Genomic DNA, 23,782 nt, shown 5'->3' with positions numbered 1-23,782 from the left:
TTAATTGGGGAATGGCTTGTATTATTATAAGTTTGACTCAGTTCTCTCTGTATTTGAGAAATGAGGCCTTTATCAGAGATACTTGCTGTAAAGATTGGTTCCCAGCTTTCTTCTTGCCTTCTGATCTAAGTTGCCTTGCTTTTGTTTGTGCAAAAGCTTTTTAATTTAATATAATCAAAATTATCTGTTTTATGTTTCAAAGTGCTCTCCGTCTCCTATTTGGTCATAAAATCTTCCCTTCTCCGTAGATCTGACAGGTAGACTGTTCCTTGGCTCTTCTAATTTGCTTATGGTGTCACCCTTTATGTCTAAATTACATACCAATTTTGACCTTATCTTGGTGTTTGGTGGGAGATGTTGCTTTATGCCTAGTTTGTGTCCTATTGTTTTCCATTTTTCTCAGCACCTTTTATCAGATAGTGAGCTTTTATCCCAAAGAGTTGGGGTCTTTGGGTTTATCAAACCCTACTATGTAACTAATCTATTCCACTAATCCACCACTCTTATTTCTTAGCCAGTACTAGATAGTTTTGATGATTACTGCTTTATAATATAGTTTGAGATCTGGTATTATTACCAGGCCATCTTACTTTGTATTTTTTTTTTACCATTAATTCCCTTGGTATCCTTGACCTTTTGTCCTTCCAGATGAATTTTGTTATTTTTTCTGGCTCTATAAAATAATTCTTTGGTAATTTGATTGGTATGGCACTGAATAAGTAAATTCCCTTAGGTAGAATTGTCATTCTTATTATATTGGCTCGGCCTACCCATGAACAATTGATATTTTTCCGGTTGTTTGGATCTGATTTCATCTCTGTGTAGTGTTTTGTGATTGTGTTTGTATAGTTCTTGGGTTTGTCATGGCAGGTAGACTCCCAAGTATTTTATATTATTTATAGTTATTTTAAATAGAATTTATCTTTTATCTCTTGCTGCTGTGCTTCGGTGATTGTGTAAAGAAACGGTGATGATTTATGTGGATTTATGTTATATCCTGCAATTTTGCTAAAGTTGTTAATTATTTCAAGTAGTTTTTTTAGTTGATTCTCTAGGGTTCTCTAAGTATACCATCATATCAGCTGCAAAGAGTGATAGTTTTGTTTCCTCATTACCCATTCTGATTCTCTTGATTTCTTTTTCTGACTGCCATACCTAACATTTCTAGTACTATATTGAATAGTAGTGGGCATCCTTGCCACGGAAGGATTGGGAAGGCTTCTAGCTTATCCCTATTACAGATAATGCTTGCTGATCATTTTAGATAAATACTGCTTATCACTTTAAGGAATGCTTTCTTTATTCTTATGCTCACTAGTGTTTTTAATAGGAATGGGTGCTATATTTTGTCAAAAGGTTTTTCAGTATCTGTTGAGATAATCATGTAATTTCTGTTGGTTTTGTTATTTATATGGTCAGGTAGGTTGGTAGTTTTCCTCATATTGAACCAACCCTACATTCCGGGTGTGATATCCCACCTGACATAGTGTATGATCCTTGTCGTCATTGCTGCAATCACCTTGGTAGTATTTGGTTAAAATTTGTGCATCGGTATTCATTAGAGAAATTATGATTTAGTTCTTTCAGGTTTAGGTATCAGCACTATAGTTGTTTCATAAAAGGAGTTTGGAAGGACTCTGCCTATTTATCCAAATAGTTTATAGTTTTGGAATTAATTGTTCTTTAAATGTTTGTCAGAATTCACTTGTGAGCCTGGGGATTTTTTCTTAGGGAATCCATTAATGGTTTGTTCAATTTCTTTTTGTGAGATGGAGTTGTTTAGGCATTCTATTTCCTGATCTGTTAATCTAGGTAATTTATATTTCATAACTATTAATCAGTTTTACTCAGTGTCAGATTTATTGGCATATTATTGGGCAAAATATTTCCTAATACTTGCTTTAATTTCTTCTTCATTGATGGCGATTTTACCTTTTTCATTTTTGATACTGGATATTTGGTTTTCTTCTACAAATTAACCAATGGCTTATCTATCTTTAAAAAAAAATTCTAAAAATAAACGTAAGTACATTAGTGAGATACAAAGTAGCACTGGGGATGGAAAAGATTATTTCTACCTCCCAGGATCCATGAAGGCTTCTCTTAGGACAGGAGTTCTTAACCAAGGGTCTGTGATCTTTATTTAAAAAAAAAAAAGATTCTGAGAAGAGGTCTGTGGTTTTCTTTTTTTTGTTTTTGTTTTTACTTTTAGGCAGTTGGGGTTAAATGACTTGCCCAGGGTCACACAGCTAGTAAGTGTCAAGTGTTTGGTCTGAGGCTGGATTTGAACTCAGGTCCTCCTGACTTCAGGGCTGGTGCTCTATCCACTGCACCACCTAACTGCCTCATGGCTTTCATTAGACTCTTGGAGGAGGAACTTGAGTTGTCCATTCCTTCCGTCTCTCTCCCTGTCCTGTCCCCCCCCACTAGTCCTATGAATTTGGAGATGGTTCTTGAAAAGCAAATCTAGGATTCAACCTAAGTTAGATAGTAGTAGGGCAGACTATTTATATAGAATAAAAACTCCTTGAGGGCAGAGCTTCCACCATTTTTGTAGTTGTATCACCCAGTACCTAGCACTGTGCCTGGAATGTGGTGAGCATTTAATAAATGCTTCTTGTTTGATTCTTAGGGAAAAAGCATAATGAGTAAAAATTAGAGGATTATCTTTGATGGATAGACCAAAATTAGTTCTAATTTGACTAGAGCATAAAGTAAGTGGAGAAGGCAGTAGTGTGAGTTAAGAATGCAAAGTATCATGTCGGGAACCTTAAATAATAGCTAGCATTTATTTAATAATATCTAATAATTATATAATGCTTTAAGATTTGCAGAGGAGTGCTTTATAAATATTATCTTGCCCTAACACCAACCCTGGGAGGTGGGTGGTATTATGATTTCCATTTTTCAGATGAGGAAACTGAGTCTGAATGTTTTTGGGTGACCTCGGAGAGCTGTGTATCCTTTTACTTTGAATGCTTCCGGGATTCATGATTTTACCTATGTGGGTAAAATTCCCTCTACTAACCTAAATCAGGCTTTCGCAGACAGTCTTTGAGGTGGTGTGGATACACTTTGGCTCCTTCATGGCCAGCCTTCTGGCGATGAGCCCCTCTGCCCTAAGTTGGGATGCTCCTTAAGAGAACTGGTGCCAGTTTGCCCCATCCTCAAAGGTGGTTCCAGGTTGGTAGCCCCTCCCAGGGCTACTTACATTCCATTGGCATAACCTTTGAGAACCTAACTCATCTCCATGCAGTGAATGAGGGAAGAAAAGTCTTCCTTTGAACAATGCTCTTACTTTTTAACTTTGTATCTGGGAGAGTTAAAGTTTTCTTAAGATTATACAAATTTTAGGTCAGTGTCTCTTCTCATCCTGTGCCATTTTTATTTCTGTGTTTCTAAATATCTTCCATAGGAGATCCACTTAACACACCAGAAGTCTTCTTTTTGAGGCTTTGAATATTCTAAGCCCCACAGCAGATTAGCATTTATATAGTGCTTTAAGGTTTGCAAAGCACATTGCAAATACTGATCCGTACAACAGCCCTGGAGATTAAGTGCTGTTATTATCCCTGTTTTACTGATGAGGAGACTGAGGCAGACGGCATTTAAATGACTTGCTCAAGGTTACGTACCTGCTAAGTATATGAATCAGGAGTTGAACCCAGGTTTTCTTGGGTCATGAAGAGTCAGATACAACCCAACAACTTCCTGACTCATGTCCAGTTATCTACCTGGCTGCCTTTCATGATGTCCTTCTGAGATGTGCATGAGGTATATTAACATAGCCGTGATGTAAAGGAGAGAATAGGAGGCAGATGATGGGTAATAAGGATAAAATGTGATTTGATTCAGTTAAACACCAGCAGAGCAAGACCACTATGCTTAGGTGCTTGGGAAAATAGGAAAAAAAAAAACTAATCCTTGCCCCCACAAAGCTTACATCCCACTAAGTGTATATCCCTAAGTGTGATAGTGAGTGAGTACCTCTTACTGCAGAGAGGCAGTATGGTGTCATAGGGTCAGGAAGACCTGGATTCAAGTTCTGCCCTCCCCTCCCCCAAATGCTTCTTAGTTCCATCCATGACAATTATTGACACGTAAACCCGCTCTTTCCCACCCCCAGAGAAGGCACATTTGTGGCAAAGGACAGTTCTGAGTTTTTTGATCTCTTCATCCTCACCACATAGCCTAGGGAATTCATTACTCTTAGTATGCACTTAATTAGTAAGTGTTGGAATTAAATTGGGTTAGAACCAGAAGAGGACCTTAACCGCTCTGGTTCTTCTTACAGAGGCTGGAGCCATGCCCTCCAGAGTTAAAAATCTCCTTCTGTTTGGCTTTCTGTGCTATTTTTAGATAAGATGTACACATCTGCGGGAGGGAGGGTTCTGGGAAGTCAGGAGACAATGGAGAGTATCATGGTTCAACACTGGGCCATTGTGCTAGCATCTGGCTCAGGACCACGACAAGGGGATGCGGGGCCCAGCCTAGACATTGGGAGCATGGGTTGGGTGGGTGGTGGAAAGGGGCTTGGCCGCCTCAGCGCTCGGTCAAGAGCCAGTGCCTTCGCTCTGAGTGGTGTCTGATTCACTCTGCGTGTCCTGTGTTGTGCACGGTTGTTTGTGTATTGCGTGTCAGTTCCTTGAGGGCAGGGCTGTGTGTTTGCCTGTCTTTGTATCCTCAGTGCTCAGCACCATGGCCAGCAGATCGTGAGGGCATAATAAAAGCTTGTTATTGATGGTGATTGTGGTATGGGGGAAGAGCGAGGACTCTGTTTTCATAAGATGTAGGTTCTAGGGGCAGCGAGGTGACGCAGTGGATAGAGCACTGGCCCCAGAGTCAGGAAGACCTGAGTTCAAATGTGGCCTCAGACCAAACACTTGACACTTACTAGCTGTGTGACCCTGGGCAAGTCACTTAACTGCAACCACCTGAAAATTAAAAAAAAAAAAAGATGTGGGTTCTAGTTTCCAGCATGGTAAGGATTCGAAATCAAAGGACTTAGGCTCGTAGTCTAACCATGCAGCTCCCTACCTGTGGGATGATCAATGAATCATTCAGTAAGCATTTATTAAGTGCCTACTGCATAGCAGGCATTGTCTTAGGTGCTGGCATATAGAGATAAAGAGGAAAGGCTTTGCCCTCAGGGAGCACCCATTCTGGGGGGGGGGGGGGGAGCGGCTACACATACATCAATATACAGTATACCAAATACAGACTGTTCTTGCTTTACTTAAATGGACCATTCTCTACATGAAGAGATTTTTATCTAATGTGAATTAGACATGGACATGGGAAAGGAAGCCACATGCCTGTTTAGGGAGGTTAGCTGTTCCTTCGTTTAAGGACACGTAGGGGCTGGGGATAGAGAAGCTCGAGCAGGGGGGAGAACAGCCATGTGAGGGACTGGCTGGAACTGAGAGGAAGAACCCTTAGTGGGGTGGGTAGACACGTTGGGGGCCAGACACAGACAGCAGAGGACTGGTGACACTCAGGGGTGAGGGACAGACCTGAGGTACCCAAGCTTGGGTGGCGGAAGATAGACACACAGGTAGGTGGGTGGAGCAAGGCAAAGGTCTCCTTTCTCTGTGCACAGCTCTCAAGCCGAGTCCCTGGAGCTGGGGCAGTGGTAGACTCTTGGGGAGTCTGCTCTGCTTTCACTTGGGGGGATTTTTTAGGTTTTTTTGGGTGGGGGCATGGTTGGGGGGGGTTGTGGAGTGCCAGGCTGAGAGGCAGGAGCAGAGGGAGTACTGTATAGCAAAGTGAACATAGGTTGTTTTTTTTTTTTTGGAATGTGGATTTCTTTCAGAATTCTTTACAAATTTGCATAATGTGAATTTATGTAAATTGAGAACTCTCTATAAATATAAAGGGGTTGGATGTGAGAGAAGGCAAGGAAGACTTCATGTGAGAAGCTGTGCTTGAATTGAGCTTTGAGGGAAACTAAGGATCCCAGGGGGAGGTGAAAATGAAGAGGGAGTAAATTCGCCTCATGGGCCTCCATATCCTTTTCTGTAAAATGAGGGGGCTTGCCTTTTCCAGCTCTAGATGTGTGATCTTTATGATCATGGTAAGACTCAAGGAAGGTGCTGAGATGAAGCCCTGGCCTGGTAATGTGCATGGTATCTAGAGAATGGCTCTAGGCGTGTGCGTGAATATTTTTAAGACACACGGTATTGATCACAGTTATTACGCTTTTGCACAGGGTGAGAGAAAGCTGTGTCCCTTGAGCAGAGAATAAATTCCTGTTCGTTCCTTGTGATAAGCTTAGCTGTAGAACATGGAAGTAATTTTCGGGCTCAGCTAGCCCTGAGTTAGGATCTCCAGCGGCCAGAACCCTAGTCCAGGAGGAGCTGGAGACATGGGAGCTCTTGGTGAAAAGTATTTTCTGTGTTCTTCTTTCCACAGGAGCAGGACATTGAGACTTTCCATGGCTCAGTCCATGTCACCGTATGTGGAACCCCCAAGGGGAACCGGCCTGTCATCCTCACGTATCATGACATTGGCATGAACCGTAAGTTGCCTAAGCCGATCTCTTGGAGATCAGGAAAGATATTAGGCTGCATTGAGAGAGAGCTATTGTCCCAAGCTACAGAGGGGATGGGTTCTTCGTAGGCTGTCCTGGCAAGAGCACATCAGCATGCTGTAGGAGTGGCACTGTGATGGGGGGAGGTGGGGGGAAACATTTGGATTTGGAATCCAGGACCAGATTAAAGTTCTAGCTTATGCCGTGTGCTGCCTCTGTTACCTTGTGCACTTAACTGGGAGTCTTCTGTTTTCTCATCTGTTAAATGAACGGAGTGGACTAACCATCCCTATGGCTCGTTCTGGCTCTAAACCCTGTAACCCTGTTAAGTGTTGTGTTCCTCTCTGGGCATCAGTTTTTAGGAAGGACATTGATAAACTAGAGAGGAACCAGAGGAGGAAGCAGCTAGGTGGCACAGTGGATAGAATGTTAGGTCTAGAGTTAGGAAGACCTGAGTTCAAATTCATCCTCACTATCTGTGTGACCCTGAACAAGTCGTTTAACCCTGCCTCAGTTTCCTCTTTTGTAAAATGAGCTGGAGAAGGAATGACAAACTACTCCAGTATCTTTGCCATGAAAACCCCAAGTGGGGTCATGAAGAGTCGGACACAACTGAAAAAATGACTGAAGAAGAGGAACAACCCAGGGCAGCCATCTCATCATTTCAGCCACAAAAAATCCAGAGGAGGGCAATTAGAATAGTGAAAGGCCTGGAGATCCTGCCATGAGAACCAGTAGAAGGAACTGAGGCTATTTAGTCTGCAGAGGAGGCGATAGAATAAGCCTGACAGCTGTTTTTGAGTTTTTTAAAGGGCAGTTATGAGGAAGAGAGATCAAACCTTGTTGCTCTTGGCCCCAGAACTTGGAGCTGTGAGTGCAGAGTTGCAAAGAGGCAGATTTTTTGGCTCCATACCAAGACCTTCTAACTGGTGCTGTCCCCAAGTGGACTGCCTCAGAAGGTGTGGGTTCCTCATCCTAAAGGTCTTCCAAGTAGGTGGTGTGTGACCCTTTGTTAGGGGTCTTGTAGAGGGGGTTTCATGTTCATGTAGGGGGTGGATAGATGACCTCGGAGGGCCCTTCCAACAGTGTGAGATTCTGTGATTCTGCGAATCTGTACGTCCCCAGTAAGAAGAGAATAGTAAGAGGAAGTCCCACTGTATTCTTTGCAGAGCCTTCTTTCTCAATCTGATCTTCTTAGAATAGCAGTGTTATGCGTGGCGTGGCTTAGAGTTCCTGGTATTCTGTATTCAATGGTCTGTTTCCTACTGTATGGTAGCCATATTGGGAGTACAAAAGCTCTCTGTCTTCTGCCAGGGTTCAAATGCAGCTCAACAGATGCTTTATTAATAATAATAATCAACATTTAGGTTATGCTTTAACCTCTATTGTTGCAACACAATAATCCTATTGGGGCAGTATCACTATTCCCCGTCTTAGAAATGAGGAAAATGAAGTTAAAAGAAAACTTGGGACTAAGTGACTTTCCAGGGTCACATGGCAAGCATGACACAGAGCTGGGGTGATGAACTGAATGTAGCAGTAGTGTTGTTCATGGAATATGAGTCCTTCCTAAGCTGATCTGGCCTCTCTCTCTTTTTCTTTTTTTGTTCAGTTATTTTTCAGTCATGTCCAACACTTTGTGACCCCATATGGGGTTTTCTTGGCAAAGATATTGGAGTGGTTTGCCATTTCCTTCTCCAGCTTATTTTACAGATGAGGAAACTGAGGCAAAAGGGTGAAGTGACTTTTCCAGGGTTGTACCAGCTAGTCAGTGTTCTGAGACCAGATTTGAACTCAGGAAGATGAGTCTTCCTGACTCCAGGCCTGGAACTCTATCTACTGTGCCACCTAAGCTGTCCCCATTATAGGATACCACACTTCATAAGGCTTAGCCCCAAGGAGTTTTTAGTCTAGTAAGTTAAAATTGATTTACACAAGTAACTGGTAAAAGGGGGAATGTGGTAAGCATCTAGGGGAAAATTGGTTATTAGAGGTGAGGGCTAGGGCAGGGATTCTTAACCCTTTTTGTGCCATGGAGCCTAGTCTTGTGATAGACCCCCTGCTCAGAATGATATTTTTAAAAAAAAAAGTAAGTGTAGAATTTCTGTTGGAAGTGATTGTTTTCCCATCCGAGTTCATAGACCCTGTGAGGTCTATTCATGGACCCCTTGGGGCTGGGATTGGGGTGGTTCCTTGGGCCAAGGATTTGGGGAAGGCTTCATGGAGGAGGTGGCATTTGAAATGGATTTTACAGCATTGATTATCTTTCAAAAGACAAAGATTATGGGAGCAGTGGAAAGGAGAGGGTTGGTTGGGAAACAACCAATGTGTAAGAAAGGTAGTATGAATTAGTGTTAGAAAGGTAATTTAGAGCTATGGGGTAATGGCCTTGAATGCCAGACCAGAGAGCATGGAATGAACCTTGTTTTGTGGGCCATGGGAAGAGGAATATTCTCATCAATTGGGTTACCATACTTCTAGGATCAGTGATTTCATCCCTGTGGGTGCTTCTTAAGCCAATTCAGACCGCAACCCCCATAATCTGTAGTGTGATTGGGGGAGAAAAGAAAAACCAAACCAAAACCCCTCATTGTCTGATGGCTACCCCTCTGATGAGTGAGCTTCTCCTTGCCCAGGTTGATTCTCCAAACATAGAAGCACAGTCTGTCATTGGGACCCTGTTCCATCTGCTGGAGTTTGCTCCTTCCTGACATGACTTTTCAAAAACAGTTTGTTGCCATCGTGCCAGGAGGAGGCAGGAGGCATCTGCGGAGGCCTTGAGTGGGAGGAGGGTTAGCTTTATTATAGGATGCTAGAGAGGCAGGGCTGAGAGGAGCCTGGGAGGTCAAATGGGCCACACCCCTCGGCCCCCACCCCTCATTTTCCAGATGAAGAAACTGAGGCCTTGAGTGGTGTTAAAGGTCACATGTATGGTCAACATTAGAGGTGACGTTTATACTTGGGACCCCAAGACCCAGCACCCTTTCCACCAAATATCTTGGACTTCTCCTACGTGGTACCTTGCATTCAGTAGGTGTCTAAGGATAGTTGGTAGGGCAGCTAGGCATCGCAGGGGATAGAGCACCAGCCCTGAAGTCAGGAGGACCTGAGTTCAAATCTGGCCTCAGACCAAACACTTGGTACTTACTAGATGTGTGACCCTGGGCAAGTCACTTAACCCCAATTGCCTTTTAAAAAAAAGGGTAGTTGGCAAATAAGTAGGTATGTTTGCCTGGATGCTTAGAAACCTCATCAGCTGTCTCACAGAGGCTCAAAGCCAGACCTTGGTCCGGTAATCTCTTACTAAGCACATTGTGTGGGCTGGGCAGTGGTGGGAGTGGTAAGGATGTTATACTGGAGAAGTAAGGAGACCGAACCCCTGCCCTCAAGGTGTTTTCATTCTTACTGGGAATTTACATATGTAGACAGGAAAAAGTGACAGGCTTTGAGTTGGCTCTTAGAGGTTGTCTCCGAGGCAGCTAAGCGGAGCAGCTAAGCGGAGCAGAGGGTAGGGAGCTGGGCCTGTCTTAGTCTCTTACTAACCCCTCTGACCCTGGGCAAGTCTCTTAATCTCTGTTTGGCTCAGTTTCCTCATCTGTAAAATGGGGATAATACTAATAATTACCCCACATAGGGTTGTTTGCCAGGATTAAAATGAGATAATATCTATAAAGCACTTTGCAAACCTTAAAGCATTATATCAATGCTGTTACTGTTGGTTATTATCTATCCAGCCCCGTCTGAATGAGAATCTGTTTTGACAGCATAATTTAGCCATGCTTGAGGACTAAGGAGGAACCCACTATAGACCATTCTACATTAGTATAGTTCTAATTTCCAGGCAGCTGACCCTTAGTTACATCAAACCTTCCTGTAGCTTCCACTCCTTCCTCTTGGGGTCGGTCAGACAAATCCTGCTGTTTAGCTGTTAACAAGCTTTAGGGTCGAGGGATAGGAGTAATTGTCCAAATGCCCCTGGTAGGCCCCAGTGCTGCTCTTACGCTCACTGCTGTCACACCTGAGGGAAAGGAGGAGTGTGCCCTGGAGTAGGGGGGAAGACACAAGGACCAGACGAGATAAGAAGGTCAAATCCAACTCAGAACTACTACTAACAAGGCTGACAGGCCTGGGTCCCTAGATAACATTCCGGGTGTGGACCACTTCTGTGGGATCCAGGTGGGTGGTAAGCCATGACGTAAGTGTATAAGTGTCAGAAGTGGGATTTGAGCTTCGTTTCCAAATCTTGCGTTCTCACTTGTACACTGCTGTCTTCTGACCTCGAAGATGGGGGACATTCGTGGAGGGACCTGACCTTCCAAGAATGAAGCGAGTAGGTGGAGCAGTGTGTAGGATACTGTACTTGAGAGGACCTGAATGTGGACAGGTCACTTATAAGCTCTCTCGGCCCCAGTTTCCTTTGAAATGGTACCTATTTCCCATGGTTGTTGTGAGGATGAAATGAGGGGATATCAGTAAAGTGCTGCTTGCAGACTTACTGTATAACTGCTGGCTATCATTATTAGCTGCTAAATATCTGAGTGGTGACATTTGTTAGGGGGCTCAGACTTTGACCTTGAGGACAGGCCTAGGACTGGTGGAAACTAGAGGAGGTTTGGGCTCAGTCCAAGAAAGTATTTCCTGAGAATTGGAGCTGTCTAGAATTTGAATGGGTTGCTTTCCAGATAGAGGCATTCAAGGAATTAATGAAATAGATATTTGTAAAGTACCTACTATGTGCCAGGACAGCCTGCGTGATCAGAGATTCTGTAAGAGATGCTTCTTCAGGTAGGGCCTGGGTCAGATGATTTCTAAGTTTCAGTGATTCAGTGATAGTAGGTACCGGGGGAATGTATGTATCTCATAGACTTCTGCTTGGTGTGAGCAAAAAGACAGCTTCCCTCAAGGGTCACTTAAAATTAATCTGTCTGTCCTCTCCTCTCATCTTTCCATCCTACAGACAAAACCTGTTACAACCCTCTCTTCAATTCAGAGGACATGCAGGAGATCACCCAGCATTTTGCTGTCTGCCACGTGGATGCTCCTGGGCAGCAGGATGGAGCAGCATCCTTTCCTGTGGGGTAAGTGTTTGAAGGATGCGTGTCCATTGACTCCTGATGTAGTGTCTTTAGCTTATGTTAGGGTATTGGGGAGAATGGCCTGACCAGGGTTGGAAATGTATTGAATCTTACAGTCATAAATTTAGATCTAGAAAGGGATGTTAGTGGACATCTATCTCTCCGGTTCAAAACTCCTCCCCCCAATTTGCATGGGGAAACTGAGGCAAGAGATATGAAGAAACCTGGCTAAGGTCACTCCTGGCCAAGCCAGGAGTAGAACTCACATTTTCTTGACTTCTACTTCCTTCCTTCCTTCCTTTCTTCCGAGTTCTAAAGTTTCCTCCCCCTGCCTCCCCAAGATGGCGTGCAGTCTGATGTAGGCTCTACACATACATTCCTATTAAACATATTTTCACATTAGTCATGTTGTAAGGAAGAATTAGAACCAATAGAAGGAGCCGCAAGAAGGAGGAAACAAAACAAAAAGGAAAAAAAAGAGCAAATAGTATGCTTTCATCTGCATTCAAACTCCATAGTTCTTTCTCAACTTCCAGTTCTTTCTAATGCATCGTGTTAGACCTGGGGTAAAGACACAGGAGGGAGAGAAATAAAAGGAATGTGTTTGAGGAGATGAAGAAGGGAGGAGAAATTGAAAGATAGCAAATGTCTACAAGTCATCCTCTGGGTTGTTGTTTCTTTTTTTCATTTGGGACACCTTGGGGGTACAGTGGATAGAGAGCTAGGCCTGGAGTCAGAAAGACCTGAGTTCAGATGTGGCCTCAGACACTTACTGGCTGTGTGAGCCTGGGCAAATCACTTGACTTTCAGTTTTCTTATCTGTAAAATGGGGATAATCATAGCTTCCCTACCTCCAGGGTTATATTAGGAGGATTAAGTGAGAGAGAAATTGCAAAGCCCTTAGCATAGGGCCTTTACATAGAAAGGACTGTATTATAAATGTCAGCCATTATCACCATAATTTGTAAAATGCAAGGGTTAGATTTAATGAAATTAGATTAAAAGTCCTTTATAGTCTTATAACATCTCACACCCTCCAACCCATTTGGTACTTAGGAAAAAACTGAAACCCAAATAGAGTAGTAGTGACTTGTCCAAGGTACAAAATTTGTTGATAAAGCTGGAGCTGCTGTTCCAATAAGGAAAAGTGATGACATCACAGCTGTTTCTCAGGTTCGGTGAGATGTAGAGTACATAGGGAGGAAGTGGTTAAGAAAGGGTACTAGCAGGTGCTTCCGTGATGCTCCAAGGGGGCTCCTTCATTTCAGCCAGTTTATTGACTCCTGGTCCTGTACCCTAGTCCATTCCCCTAAAGAAATTATCTTAAATAATTCCTGAAGTCCCTTCCAGACTTGGCCACAGGTTCTCTACAACTTGGGGCCTTTTCTGGTTCTCCTAGTCATTAGCATCTCTTCCCCAAGATTTCTTTTGCCTTTTGAATATATTTTGCATTTCCTGATCTGGGCACATCTTCCCTTGGCAATAGAATAGAAGCTCCTTGAGACTATATCTCAGCACTTAACAAAGTGCCTGGCATGTAATAGACATTTAATAAACTTTTGAATTTGGATGAGGAATTTAAGGTGCTGTGAAGAGAAAGTGACTTTGCGTAATGCTGTACACCTACTTAGTGGCAGACCTGGGACCAGAAGCCCAACTTCCTGACTCTTCATAGAGGGAGATTCTTTTCAGGGAGAATGGGCTTTCCATTCTGCCACACTGAATGGACCACGCCTGTGGTTTAATCATTATCAAAGTCTTTGGGACTTAAAACAACATGATCTTTCTCCACCACAGTTTCATATTACCCGTTCAATCTTTTAGGCAGATGGAAATCCTACTCCGTTGCTGGAGACTGATTTCTTGGAGGGTGCCTCCTTTCCCAGCCCCCTTCTGATTATGTGATCAAATAATGAGATACTGGTGGGGGCGAGGAGCAGCTGAGTGCTTCAAGGACTAAAAATGGGCTTCTGATATTATTAGAAATGGGCATTTATTCCTTAACTCATCAATAGATGGGACTCACACTGGCCAAGTAATTGAAATGAAAAGCCTATTGAAAAAGCAAAGGCTTGGTTAATTATTAACCAGCTGCTAAAGTAATGAGTGGTCAGTAAATCTATCTTTGGCTGGATAGAACCACTTTGGTTGCTCGCTCAACAGCTTTCACTCAAAAGGCCTCTTTAAAAGTTTGGGGCCTTCTGTCTCATGGAATTTGGGGTGTCCCTTCTCTGTAACTACTGTAAAGAATACATTTTTTTTCATGGTCTGAGAGCCAGGGATATTGAGACCTGACTTCATTTACTTGCTGTGGAACAACAGAGCAAGTGACTTGGTATCTCTGATCCTCAGTTTTCTCATCTGTAAAATGGGGATGAAAATATTTGCCCTACCTACCAAGGTTATGGCAGCTAGATGGCACAGTAGATAGAGTGCTGGGCCTGGAGTCAGGAAGACTCATCTTCCTAAGTTTAAATTTGGCCTCAGACACTTACTAGCTGTGTGACCCTGGGTAAGTCAGTTAACCTCTTGTCTGTCTCAGTTTCCTCATCTGTAAAATAAGCTGCAGAATGAACCACTCCAAGTATCTTTGCCAAGAAAACCCCACAGGGGGTCATGAAGAGTCGGACACGACTTAAACAAGTAAGAACAACACAGACCAAGTCTAATCCCTCTTACCAAATGAGGGCATTTCAAATACTTAGACACAGCTTAATTCTCTTAATTCTTTCCCGGTGCTTTCAACTGATCATTCTGTGTTATTTTGAATTGGCTCTTTTTCTTGCCCTGCCAAACGTAGTACTCGAGACCATTATCTATGACCAAGGTGGCTAGCATCCTGTTTCTTTCTTTAGACCAGTGGTTCTTCAGATGTGATCTTTGGGTCCCTGGGAATCCCTGAAAGTCTTTCGGGAGGTCAAAACTTTGCGTGATAATACTAAGATGTTTTAATTTCTACCCACATAAAACAGAAACTCTTTGGAGGGGTCCTCAATTTTTAAGAATGTAAATGCATCCGAAGAACAAAAAAAAGAGAGAGAGCTGCTCTTCTAGACACTCCACAGCCAAAGATACTCTTTTTGTCAGTCATGTCATTCTGTTGACTTTAGTGAAATTGTCATATCATAAAACCCTCGAGTTCCCACTAAAGAACTGTTACCTAGCTATGTCTCTACTCCACCATCATACTTAGGCAATTAATTTTTTGAACCCATCTTTACATCTGTTCTTACTAAATTTCTTGCTAGATTTCCTCTCATCTCCAGGCTTTTTTTTTCACCTGTCAAGAGCCTGGGAAATACTTAATTTTCACTGGAGACTGTTTAAGTACAGTGTTGGCTCAATCCGCAAATCTTCTGGGAAGAAAGCTCCTTTTCATAGAGTGATTGTTCATAATAGCTTATATTTCCATAGAAGTTTTGTGGTTTACAAAGCTCTTTCCTCACAGGACCTCTGTGAGGTAGTGTGAACATTATTCTATTGTCCAGAAGAAGAAACTGAGGCCCAGTGAAGTGAGATACTTTTGCCAAGGTCCCATAGTTTGGAAATGGTGGTAGACTCAGAACTGTATCTTGAGCCTTGCCTTCTCAGTCCAGTACATCATGGTGCCTGTGAAGCATGGGCCAGATTAGACTCAGAAATGGAGAAGGTTCGTATAGGGCCAGAATCAGTCCTGTTGGTTTCCATTTATCTCAGGGCCAGGTTTGAAGGAGGAAGAAGGTGGCATTAGGGCTGGTATTTGCTGGTGTGTATGTTAGGGCCTCCCTCTATTTCAGAGGCTGCAGCCTGATAGAAGGTTTTTAGCTGCTTCTAGTTGTGGTTTCTTTAGAAAGGAAGGGAGTAAGGAAAAGACAGCCAATTATTTGCCAGGCATTATGCCAGCCAAGCAAGCACTTTATAAATATTATCCTACTTGATTCTCACAGCAGCCCTGTGAAGTAATAATATTTCCTCTTTATGGTTGAGGAAACTGAGGTAGATAGAGATTAAGGAAGGAAACATTTATTAAATGCCAGCTATTTGCCAGACATTATGCTAAGTAAGCACTTTATAGCTGTTATCTCGCTTGATTCTCCTAACAGTCTTGTGAGGTTTCTTTTTACAGAAATTCAGGCAGATGGAAATTAAGGAAAGAGGAGAAGGGAAACAAACATTATTAAGCATTTATTTGCCAGACATTATGCTAATTAAGCGCTTTATAACTAATATTTCATTTGATTCTCCTGACAGTCTTGTGAGGTTTCTTTTTACAGAAATTAAAGCAGATAGAAATTAAGGGAGGGGGAGGAAGGAAATGTATTTAAGTGCCAGCTATTTGTCTGGCATTATAATATTAAGCAAGCATTTCATAAATATTATCTCATTTGATCCTTACAATAACCCTATAAGGTAGTACTAATATTACTCTTATTTTACAGTTGAGGAAACTGAGGCAGATAGAGGTTAAGTTACTTGCCCAGACTCACATAGTAAAGGTATAAAGTTAGATTTGAACTCAGGCCTTCATGGCTCCTGGTCCTGTGCCCTATCTACTGCCCCACGCAGCTGCTGACTTTCAGAGTCATAGCACCTCAGAATTAAAAGGGCCTCGGTCTAACCCACAACCCATACCCGGCATCTCTTCTACAACTAAATAATGATCATCCCGCCGCTGCTTTTTAAAACCTCCAGGAGGGAGGTTTCCGGTTCTGGAGCCCAGCTACTGCACCTCTGGAGTTGTCCTGTTATTAGGAGGTTTTTCTTTCTATTGAGCTAAAATTTGCCTCTCTGCAGCTTCATACTAATTCTGCCCACCAGGGCCAAGTAGAAAAAGACTACTCCCTCTTCAAATATGTGAAAACAGCCGTTTTATCTTCCCCCTGAGTCTTCTCCACTTTAAAAATTGCCTGCTCCTTACGCTGATTCTTGGATGTTTGTGTTTTCTGGCTTCTCACCATCCTAGTTTTCCCCTCTGAATGTATTCCATTTTGTCAATTTCCTTCCTAAAATATGGCGCCCTAAGCCAAATATCACCGCCACCACCATCTTTACCACCATCATCACCATAACCAGCACCACCATTATCATAATAAAGCCCTATATATCCCATACCCCATATGGCCAAGGTCTTCAAGGACTCTGACACTATCTTGGTAGGAAAGGCTTTGATTTCTGATTTTCCACTTTTGCTATAGACAGAAAGATCAGCATTATAGATTTGGAGCTAGAGGAGGCCTTAGAAAGCATCTAGTTCAACTCATTTATTTTACAGATGAGGAAACCGAGTCAGTTTGGGGTGAAGTGACTTGCCTCCTCTGGGTGACTGGGCTTTGTTATTAGGTGGTACTAACTCTTTTTGTCCCACCAGGTACATGTATCCCTCCATGGATCAACTGGCTGAAATGATTCCTGGAATTCTCCACCAGTTTGGGTAAGAAAAACAAATGTGTTGGCATTGGAAAACAGTTTTTGTCTTTTTAAATGGCTCCTTTGGTTTGAATACTTTTTTGGCCAAATGCGCTTGAATATAGAGAGAGGTTTTGATCTGTCAGAAGAGGTGTGCATATGTGTGTTTGTAAGGCTCTCTGAAAAATTTGCTTTTATAGTTTTACATGCAGTCATCTTTTTTATTGTACTGTGTTATGGAAATGCTTGTTTTATTCCATAAATTAAGAATTTAAAAAAAAATTGGCAGATGCTATCCAAAAAAAAAAGTTTGCTTTTTGTAAGTCAGCTTAATTTCCTTCCATTGTGTCCAGCCATCTGGGAGTATAGCAGTATAGTTTGTAGATGGTAAGGAGATGTCCAGTCAGTTCACCTAAATTAAGCACCTACTACATGCCCAGCACTGAGACATGCCAGGGCAGCAGTGGTAGAAAGGAAAGGGGGCAGAGGAGCGCAATATAGAAGAGAAAGATCTGGTTATAGAGATTCAAGACTCGGTAAGGAAGGAAATTAGACTTATTACAGGGCTGGTAGACTAGAAGAACATGGAGGGGTTAAGGGGCCACAGTTAGTAGGTAACCTTCCCTACTTCCAACTTTCACCCTGGCTACATCTTGCCCTTTGAGTAGAAATGGTCCCTTAATGTTTGTCTCTTCCCATTTACTTTCTCCTCTTCTGTTATTTTATTTAAGACTGCTTCTTTAAAGAAATATTGTACAGTAAGAGCTATCCTTGCGTCCATTCTCCTGCCTCCATTCCCTAGGGACCCCAGGACCATGTTCTTTTTTACCCATCAAGTGCAGAGCTAGGCTTTCCAAGCAGGGAGATGGAGTGTGTTGTAATAGTCATTCCAGTAAATGTCACAAATCTGGTTTTCAGAGACTTGGGACACAGGGAAGGAAGGGCACAAAGCCACAGAAATGGAGAGGTCACACTCCCCTGTCTAGTTACAAAACCGTGATTTGTTTGGGGGAAAGGAGAGCACTTTGCAATTTTGATGGCACGCCATTGTGACTGTTGAGCTAGCTGTCAACTCGACATAAATCTGACCTCATCAGAAGGGGGCAGGTAACTGGAGCAGAAACTGGGCTTTTGTTGTTTGTGGGTTTCTCGGTCCCATTTAACAGGAGGTCCTCTCACTCTCTTGCGGGGGGCACTTGTTTTCTTTCTACAGACTGAAGAGCGTGATTGGAATGGGAACCGGAGCTGGTGCCTACATCTTAACTCGATTTGCTGTAAGTCTCTTGGCCTCTCTGAAACATTTGAGCTCATTTCAGTGGACACAGGACCACAGACAGACAGACCGTTATCCTGTCATGCCCGACTTCCAATGGGTGGAGGGTGGCTTTTCCTCTGAAACAATTGCATGTTGTTTAAAGATGAAATACATCCCTCTTGGCTTTGGCAAGCAGGGTATCTGCATTCTCTGCTCAATTTCCAGAACTTCTTAAAAGAATTTAAATTTAATAGGAGTAGGACCATGTCTCCACTTGAGCTAAATGACCCTTTTGTGTGGGGTGGGGATGCAGGCTGAAGTAGAGAGAATGAAAGGATAATATAATAGCTTACATTTAGGACCTTTCCTAATGCAGTGCCGGGTCTGGAGCATCTTCCTGAGTTCAAATCCAGCCTCAGATATGAGCTGCATGATCCTGGGCAAGTCACTTAACCCAGTTTGCTGCAGTTTCCTCATCTGTAAAATGAGCTGGAGAAGGAAATGGCAAACCCCTCTAGTATCTTTGCCAAGAAAACCCCGCATGGGGTCATGAAGAGTTAGACACAGCTCTTCTGAACAACAACAACAACAGGACATCTCCCTAGCAATCCAGGCTGCTCGGGAGCAGTAAGTGGTGGAAGCTGCCAAGTGTCCAGTTTAGGCTTCCCTAACAGCTTTCTTGGGTAGCTGTGAATGCCCCCTCATTGGAAGTCTTGAAGCAAAAGATGGCTAGCTGTGTTATACTGAGGGTTTCTTTTGGGTATGGATTGGTTCAGATGGCCACTGAGATTTCCTTCCAACTTCCAACTATAGTGAGAGGGGAAAATAATACCTAGCCTTGGGTCCAAATGCCAGGTCTGATACCTGGTAGCTTATGGTAAATGGGATCATTGACTTTATAGCTAGAAGAGACATTAGAGATGATCTGTCCCTGATATTTCAGATGAAGAAATAGACTTAAGTAATTGCAATAAGGCCCTCTAGTCTGTTTTGGCCCCTGAGAACCCTTCCAGCTACAGATCAGTATTTCTGCCTGCCCGGTGTACTCTCTGACTTTATTGTCTTCCTTTGCAGCTGAACCACCCAGAAATGGTGGAAGGACTTGTTCTCATCAACGTGAACCCTTGCGCTGAAGGGTGGATGGACTGGGCAGCGACCAAGGTAAAGAAATGCAGCTTTGGAAACGTGCATGTGTTTTCTGTAAGGAGAGCTGCAGGCAGGGAGCCATGATCTGCCCTGATAGGAAGCAGCACATCGAGCTCTGTCTTATTCCTGCAAAAAAGCATTTTCTTTGGCCTGTGCTGCCCCTCAGCTGGGAGCTCTCGGCAAACGTGGGTGGGAATAGCCTCAAACAGCATGGGTCTCTGAAGTCGACCCCTTCCTGAGGCAGCAAGGGTCCCTCTAAGCTCGCACTGACCCATGCAACTCTTAGCTAGGCATTTATTGGTTTTTAAAAAAATATATATATTTTTGGAAGGATCTCAGATCTTTGCCAAGGAGAGAATAAATTGTTCCAGATGAAATGAGATTATATAGCCTTTCAGTCTGGGAGCAGTTCTGACTTTTCATTTTGAAAATGTGTTTTTGCCAGACTTGGGTGGCTATCAAGTGACATGGAGGCAGTGAAGTCATCTCAGCAGCCAAAGGCTTAATGCTACTGGCACGTTGAGTTCATCTGTGCTATGTCTTTCCCTCCTCCTCAAGCGTGGGTCAGGGTATAGGGGGTGCCCCTCCCACCCCTCACCCCTTCACTGGAGGTCTTCAGATATAGCTTGGATGATTGGTGATATTGTGTAGAGGATTTATTGGCCTGAGTGGTCTCTAGACTTGTGACTATAACAGAACCCCAAGCTCTGTATCAGCCTGAGACCTTTCACAGTAGGTCGGATTTATTTAAAAATCCCAGTTCAGCAGTTTGTGTAGTGGAAAGAACCCTGCCAAGCTTCAGAGCCTCTGTTTCTTCCCCTCTATATCAAAAGGGTTGGACTAAATAATGCCTAAAATCACAACTCTTAAAATCAGGCATGATTAGGACCCAGCCTCTCAGGAGGCTTGAGAGAAAAGCCAGGGGGGTCTTAGCTCATAGCATTATTCTGATAGTGACCTTGGGTCACATTTGCTGGTAAGCTTCCTCTCTGTTTCTAACAATAGCTTCTCCCCGTCATTTTTTTTTGGGGGGGGGTTAAAAAAGTTGTATTTTGACTTCATTTTACATAAGATCATTTCTCAGCATCCCACTCTCCTTCCCCCTTGGAGTCATTCTACTTTTGTAATAAGGAAAAATTAGGCAAAACCCAACTGACAAATGGCCGTGTGTGATAAGTTAAACAATATCTATGACACCTATAGTTCAGTACTCTACCAAGAAGAGAGACTGAGATTGTTCATTGCAATTAATCTTAATTTGGCTGTCTTTTAGTTTGGTTTTTGTTTGTATTGTCATTGTTTACACTTCTCCTGGTCTTCCTTTGTCATTCCGTATCAGAGCATCTATACTTCCCACAATTCCATTTAGTCTTTTTATTTTGACAGAATAATAGTCTTCTATTCCATTCACATTCCACATTTTGTTGAGGTTTTCTCCCATAGATAGGTCCTCCCTTGATTTCCAATTTTTGCTACCACAAGGAGTGTTGCTGTGAATATTTTGCTGTGAACAGCCTTTCTTTCTGTCAGTGACTTCCCCGGGGGGGGGGAAGGGGGGCGGGAATTTATGCCCAGAAGTGGGATCTCTGAATCCAAGGGTACGCACAGTTCAGTGACTTGACTGTCTCTCATTTTGTTATTGTTGTTTTTGTTTTATCTGGTTTAGATCTCTGGGTGGACTCAAGCTCTTCCAGATATGGTGGTGTCTCATCTGTTTGGGAAGGTGAGTCATTGGGTCAAATCTTATAATATCGTAGGACCCAACCCCGACCCCCTCTGTACCCCTCTAAATTCACATCCCTCAGAACACATCAGCTCCATGCAGAGAAAGCATGACACCAGCCCAGACGATGTGGTGTCTAAGGAGAATATTGATCACTTCCCTGCATCTCGTTTTATAAAAGTGGTACCTTTGTATACCCCAAGTAGACTTGAGCATCAACACCAGGGGAGGAAACTACATTTCTATGGAAGCTTGGCTCATAGATGTGATTTTATTTTGTGGTATGCATCCTCTTTGTCAACCTCCTTACATCCATTTTTGTTTGTTTTTATTGATATCTTTTTAATGATTTTTCCCCTATATCCCTCTTCTTTAGCCCTCCTGGTGGACAACCATCTCTTAGATAGTAAAAAAAAAAAAATTTAAAGGGAATAGAAAAAAATTCCTTCAAAGCCAATCAATAGCCTGAAAAAATTGACATCATATGCACCATTCCACTCCCCATAGACCCCTACCTCCTCACTCATTTTTAATATAGATGCTTCAAATTTCTTTGTCAGTAAGTGACAATTATATTTTTTACATTTAGACTTTTAGCTGCTATTGAGACCTCACTCAGGTTTGATTTAGCTGGGGGAGTGAGTTGGAGTGGAGAGTGTAAGGTGCAGGGAGGGGCTCCCCCCATCTTCTTTCTTCAGTACTCACACTGGTCTGTATTAATAGCTCATTGGCAGTAACTCATCTCCAACCCTTGAAGAGCTAAAACCTCTTTTTCGGGTCCATAGAATCTTAGAATTTCAGAGATCTTCTTCTCTGAAGTTAGAACCATTCATTTTGAAGGTACCCCAAAGTCCTCTGCCTGAGCATTCATCCCTTGACCACAGAGTTAACAAGTGATCTTCCACTTGTCTTCCATTTAAACATCCCACATCACTTAGAGGTCATCTAGATTCTCCTTCAGGACCTCCATTGACAGGGAGGGACCTCACTACTTTATGAGACAGCTTATTCTGTTGTGGGGCACTTTTGATTGTTGAGAAGGTCTTGCATATACTGAGCTAAAATCTGTCTCCCAGGAACTCCCATCCATGGCTCCTGGGTTCTGCCTTCTGGAGTCACACGTCCCTCTTCCTCATGAGAACCCTTCAGATGCTTACAGACAGAGGCCATCATCCCTCACCACCTTTACATCTTTCCATGACTAAACACTTTTCAAGGAGGGCTCCCTTAAGTCCAAGGCACATTTTTGTTCTGGCTACCTTTAATGTCCTTGAGTGAGCTGAGCGCTTCTTAACCTTTTGTGATTCCTGTGCTCCATTAGCACTCTGATGAGGCATATGGACCCCCTTCTCAGAATAATAATGATCTACATTCGTAATTGAAGAGAAGGGTAAATTTCAGTTAGAGGCTAATGAAAATACACCTTCACCCTTAGAGTTATCCCAGACTATGCTGTGCATCAGTTATGATGCTAGACCTATTTGTCCCTCTGGGAGCACACGTGTGGGAGCACACATAGCTTGCTCCTTAGCCACCAATTTCTGCCACTTGGTTTTAATCTGAAAGGACAAGAGTGTTACTCACAGGCTAATTCTTCTAGTGGTGGTTGTAGCAGATTGACCTTTTTCTTCCTTAAATAATCCCAGACTCCGTTTTGACAACAGCACCAGCTCAACACAGTCTCATCAGGGTCTCTGCCGCCTCCTCCTCTAGCCCTCGATGTTACTGATTAGGCTGACACTTCCAAGCCTGTGCTCATCCCTAGGGCTTCCAAGCCAAAGGGTGTGCTGTTTTGAGTTATTGTTTGGCCAACGACTGGCCTTTCCTAAAAATCAACAAGAAAGGACAAAGAAACTGAGTTTGTGCTGATTTGGGGCCAAGCTTCGTGTAGATTGAAATGCTCCTGCCCTGCCCCCTGTTTTGTGGCTTAAAAATGTCATTTGCTCCACTGGTACTGTTGGCCTTCAAGCAGACAAGGCAGGGTAGATAGTATGGAGGAGAGATGACTGAATCCAGAATTCTGAACTCCAGCCCTGATTCTCTGTAGTTGTTTGGGTTACTATTCCTTCGTGGGCCTGGAATTTGGACTGGATGATCTCAATGCCACTTCCAGCCCTAGTGGCTCACATATTCATGGTGCCTTAATGTTTACAATATTCCTTCACCACAGTCCACTGGAGTGGGCAGTGTTATGGGTAGTATTACACCTATTTTACAGATGAGGAAGCTGAAGCTCAAAGAGATGGTGACTTTTCCCAAGGTCAGCCAGCTAGTTAGTAAATATCAGAGGCCCTGAAACTTTTCCTAATTGGGCCAAACTTGACTGCGGCTTTCCATTTCCATCCCTGCCTTCTAGTATGGCCTGTTAGATGGTGAGGTCATTGATGTTTTTTCTTCTCCCTCACCCTTTCCTTCTTAATCACAGGAAGAAATGCAGAACAACGTGGAGGTGGTGCACACCTACCGCCATCATATCATCAATGACATGAACCCAAGCAATCTCCATCTCTTCATTAATGCCTACAACAGGTAACTGGCTTTGTTACCTACACCAAGTCACTTCCTCTCATTGGCTTTCAGTTTTCTCATTAGAAAATGAAGAGGCAGGACTGGATGTTCTCCAAGGTTCCCAACAGCTATAACTGTGTAGGATTTTCTTTCATAGGTCA

The 23,782-nt window shown here is 43.0% G+C and overlaps 1 protein-coding gene across 2 annotated transcripts in view; it reads left to right on the top strand.

Moving 5' to 3' along the window:
* NDRG1 (N-myc downstream regulated 1) overlaps window positions 1-23,782 on the top strand; it is an 81,796-nt gene that overhangs the window by 37,856 nt on the left and 20,158 nt on the right. For both annotated transcript variants that reach the window (XM_020997904.2, XM_078153758.1), the window contains 7 exons: window positions 6,412-6,517; window positions 11,487-11,607; window positions 16,952-17,014; window positions 18,203-18,263; window positions 19,319-19,405; window positions 21,057-21,113; window positions 23,539-23,642. In XM_020997904.2, coding sequence (XP_020853563.1) covers window positions 6,412-6,517; window positions 11,487-11,607; window positions 16,952-17,014; window positions 18,203-18,263; window positions 19,319-19,405; window positions 21,057-21,113; window positions 23,539-23,642 — 599 coding nt within the window. The remainder of the gene's footprint in view (window positions 1-6,411; window positions 6,518-11,486; window positions 11,608-16,951; window positions 17,015-18,202; window positions 18,264-19,318; window positions 19,406-21,056; window positions 21,114-23,538; window positions 23,643-23,782) is intronic.

Source organism: Phascolarctos cinereus, unplaced genomic scaffold, assembly GCF_003287225.1.
Source record: "Phascolarctos cinereus isolate Bilbo 61053 unplaced genomic scaffold, phaCin_HiC Scaffold_4;HRSCAF=312, whole genome shotgun sequence".
Lineage (NCBI taxonomy): Eukaryota > Metazoa > Chordata > Mammalia > Diprotodontia > Phascolarctidae > Phascolarctos > Phascolarctos cinereus.
This window is presented reverse-complemented; position numbering and strand designations above follow the sequence as displayed.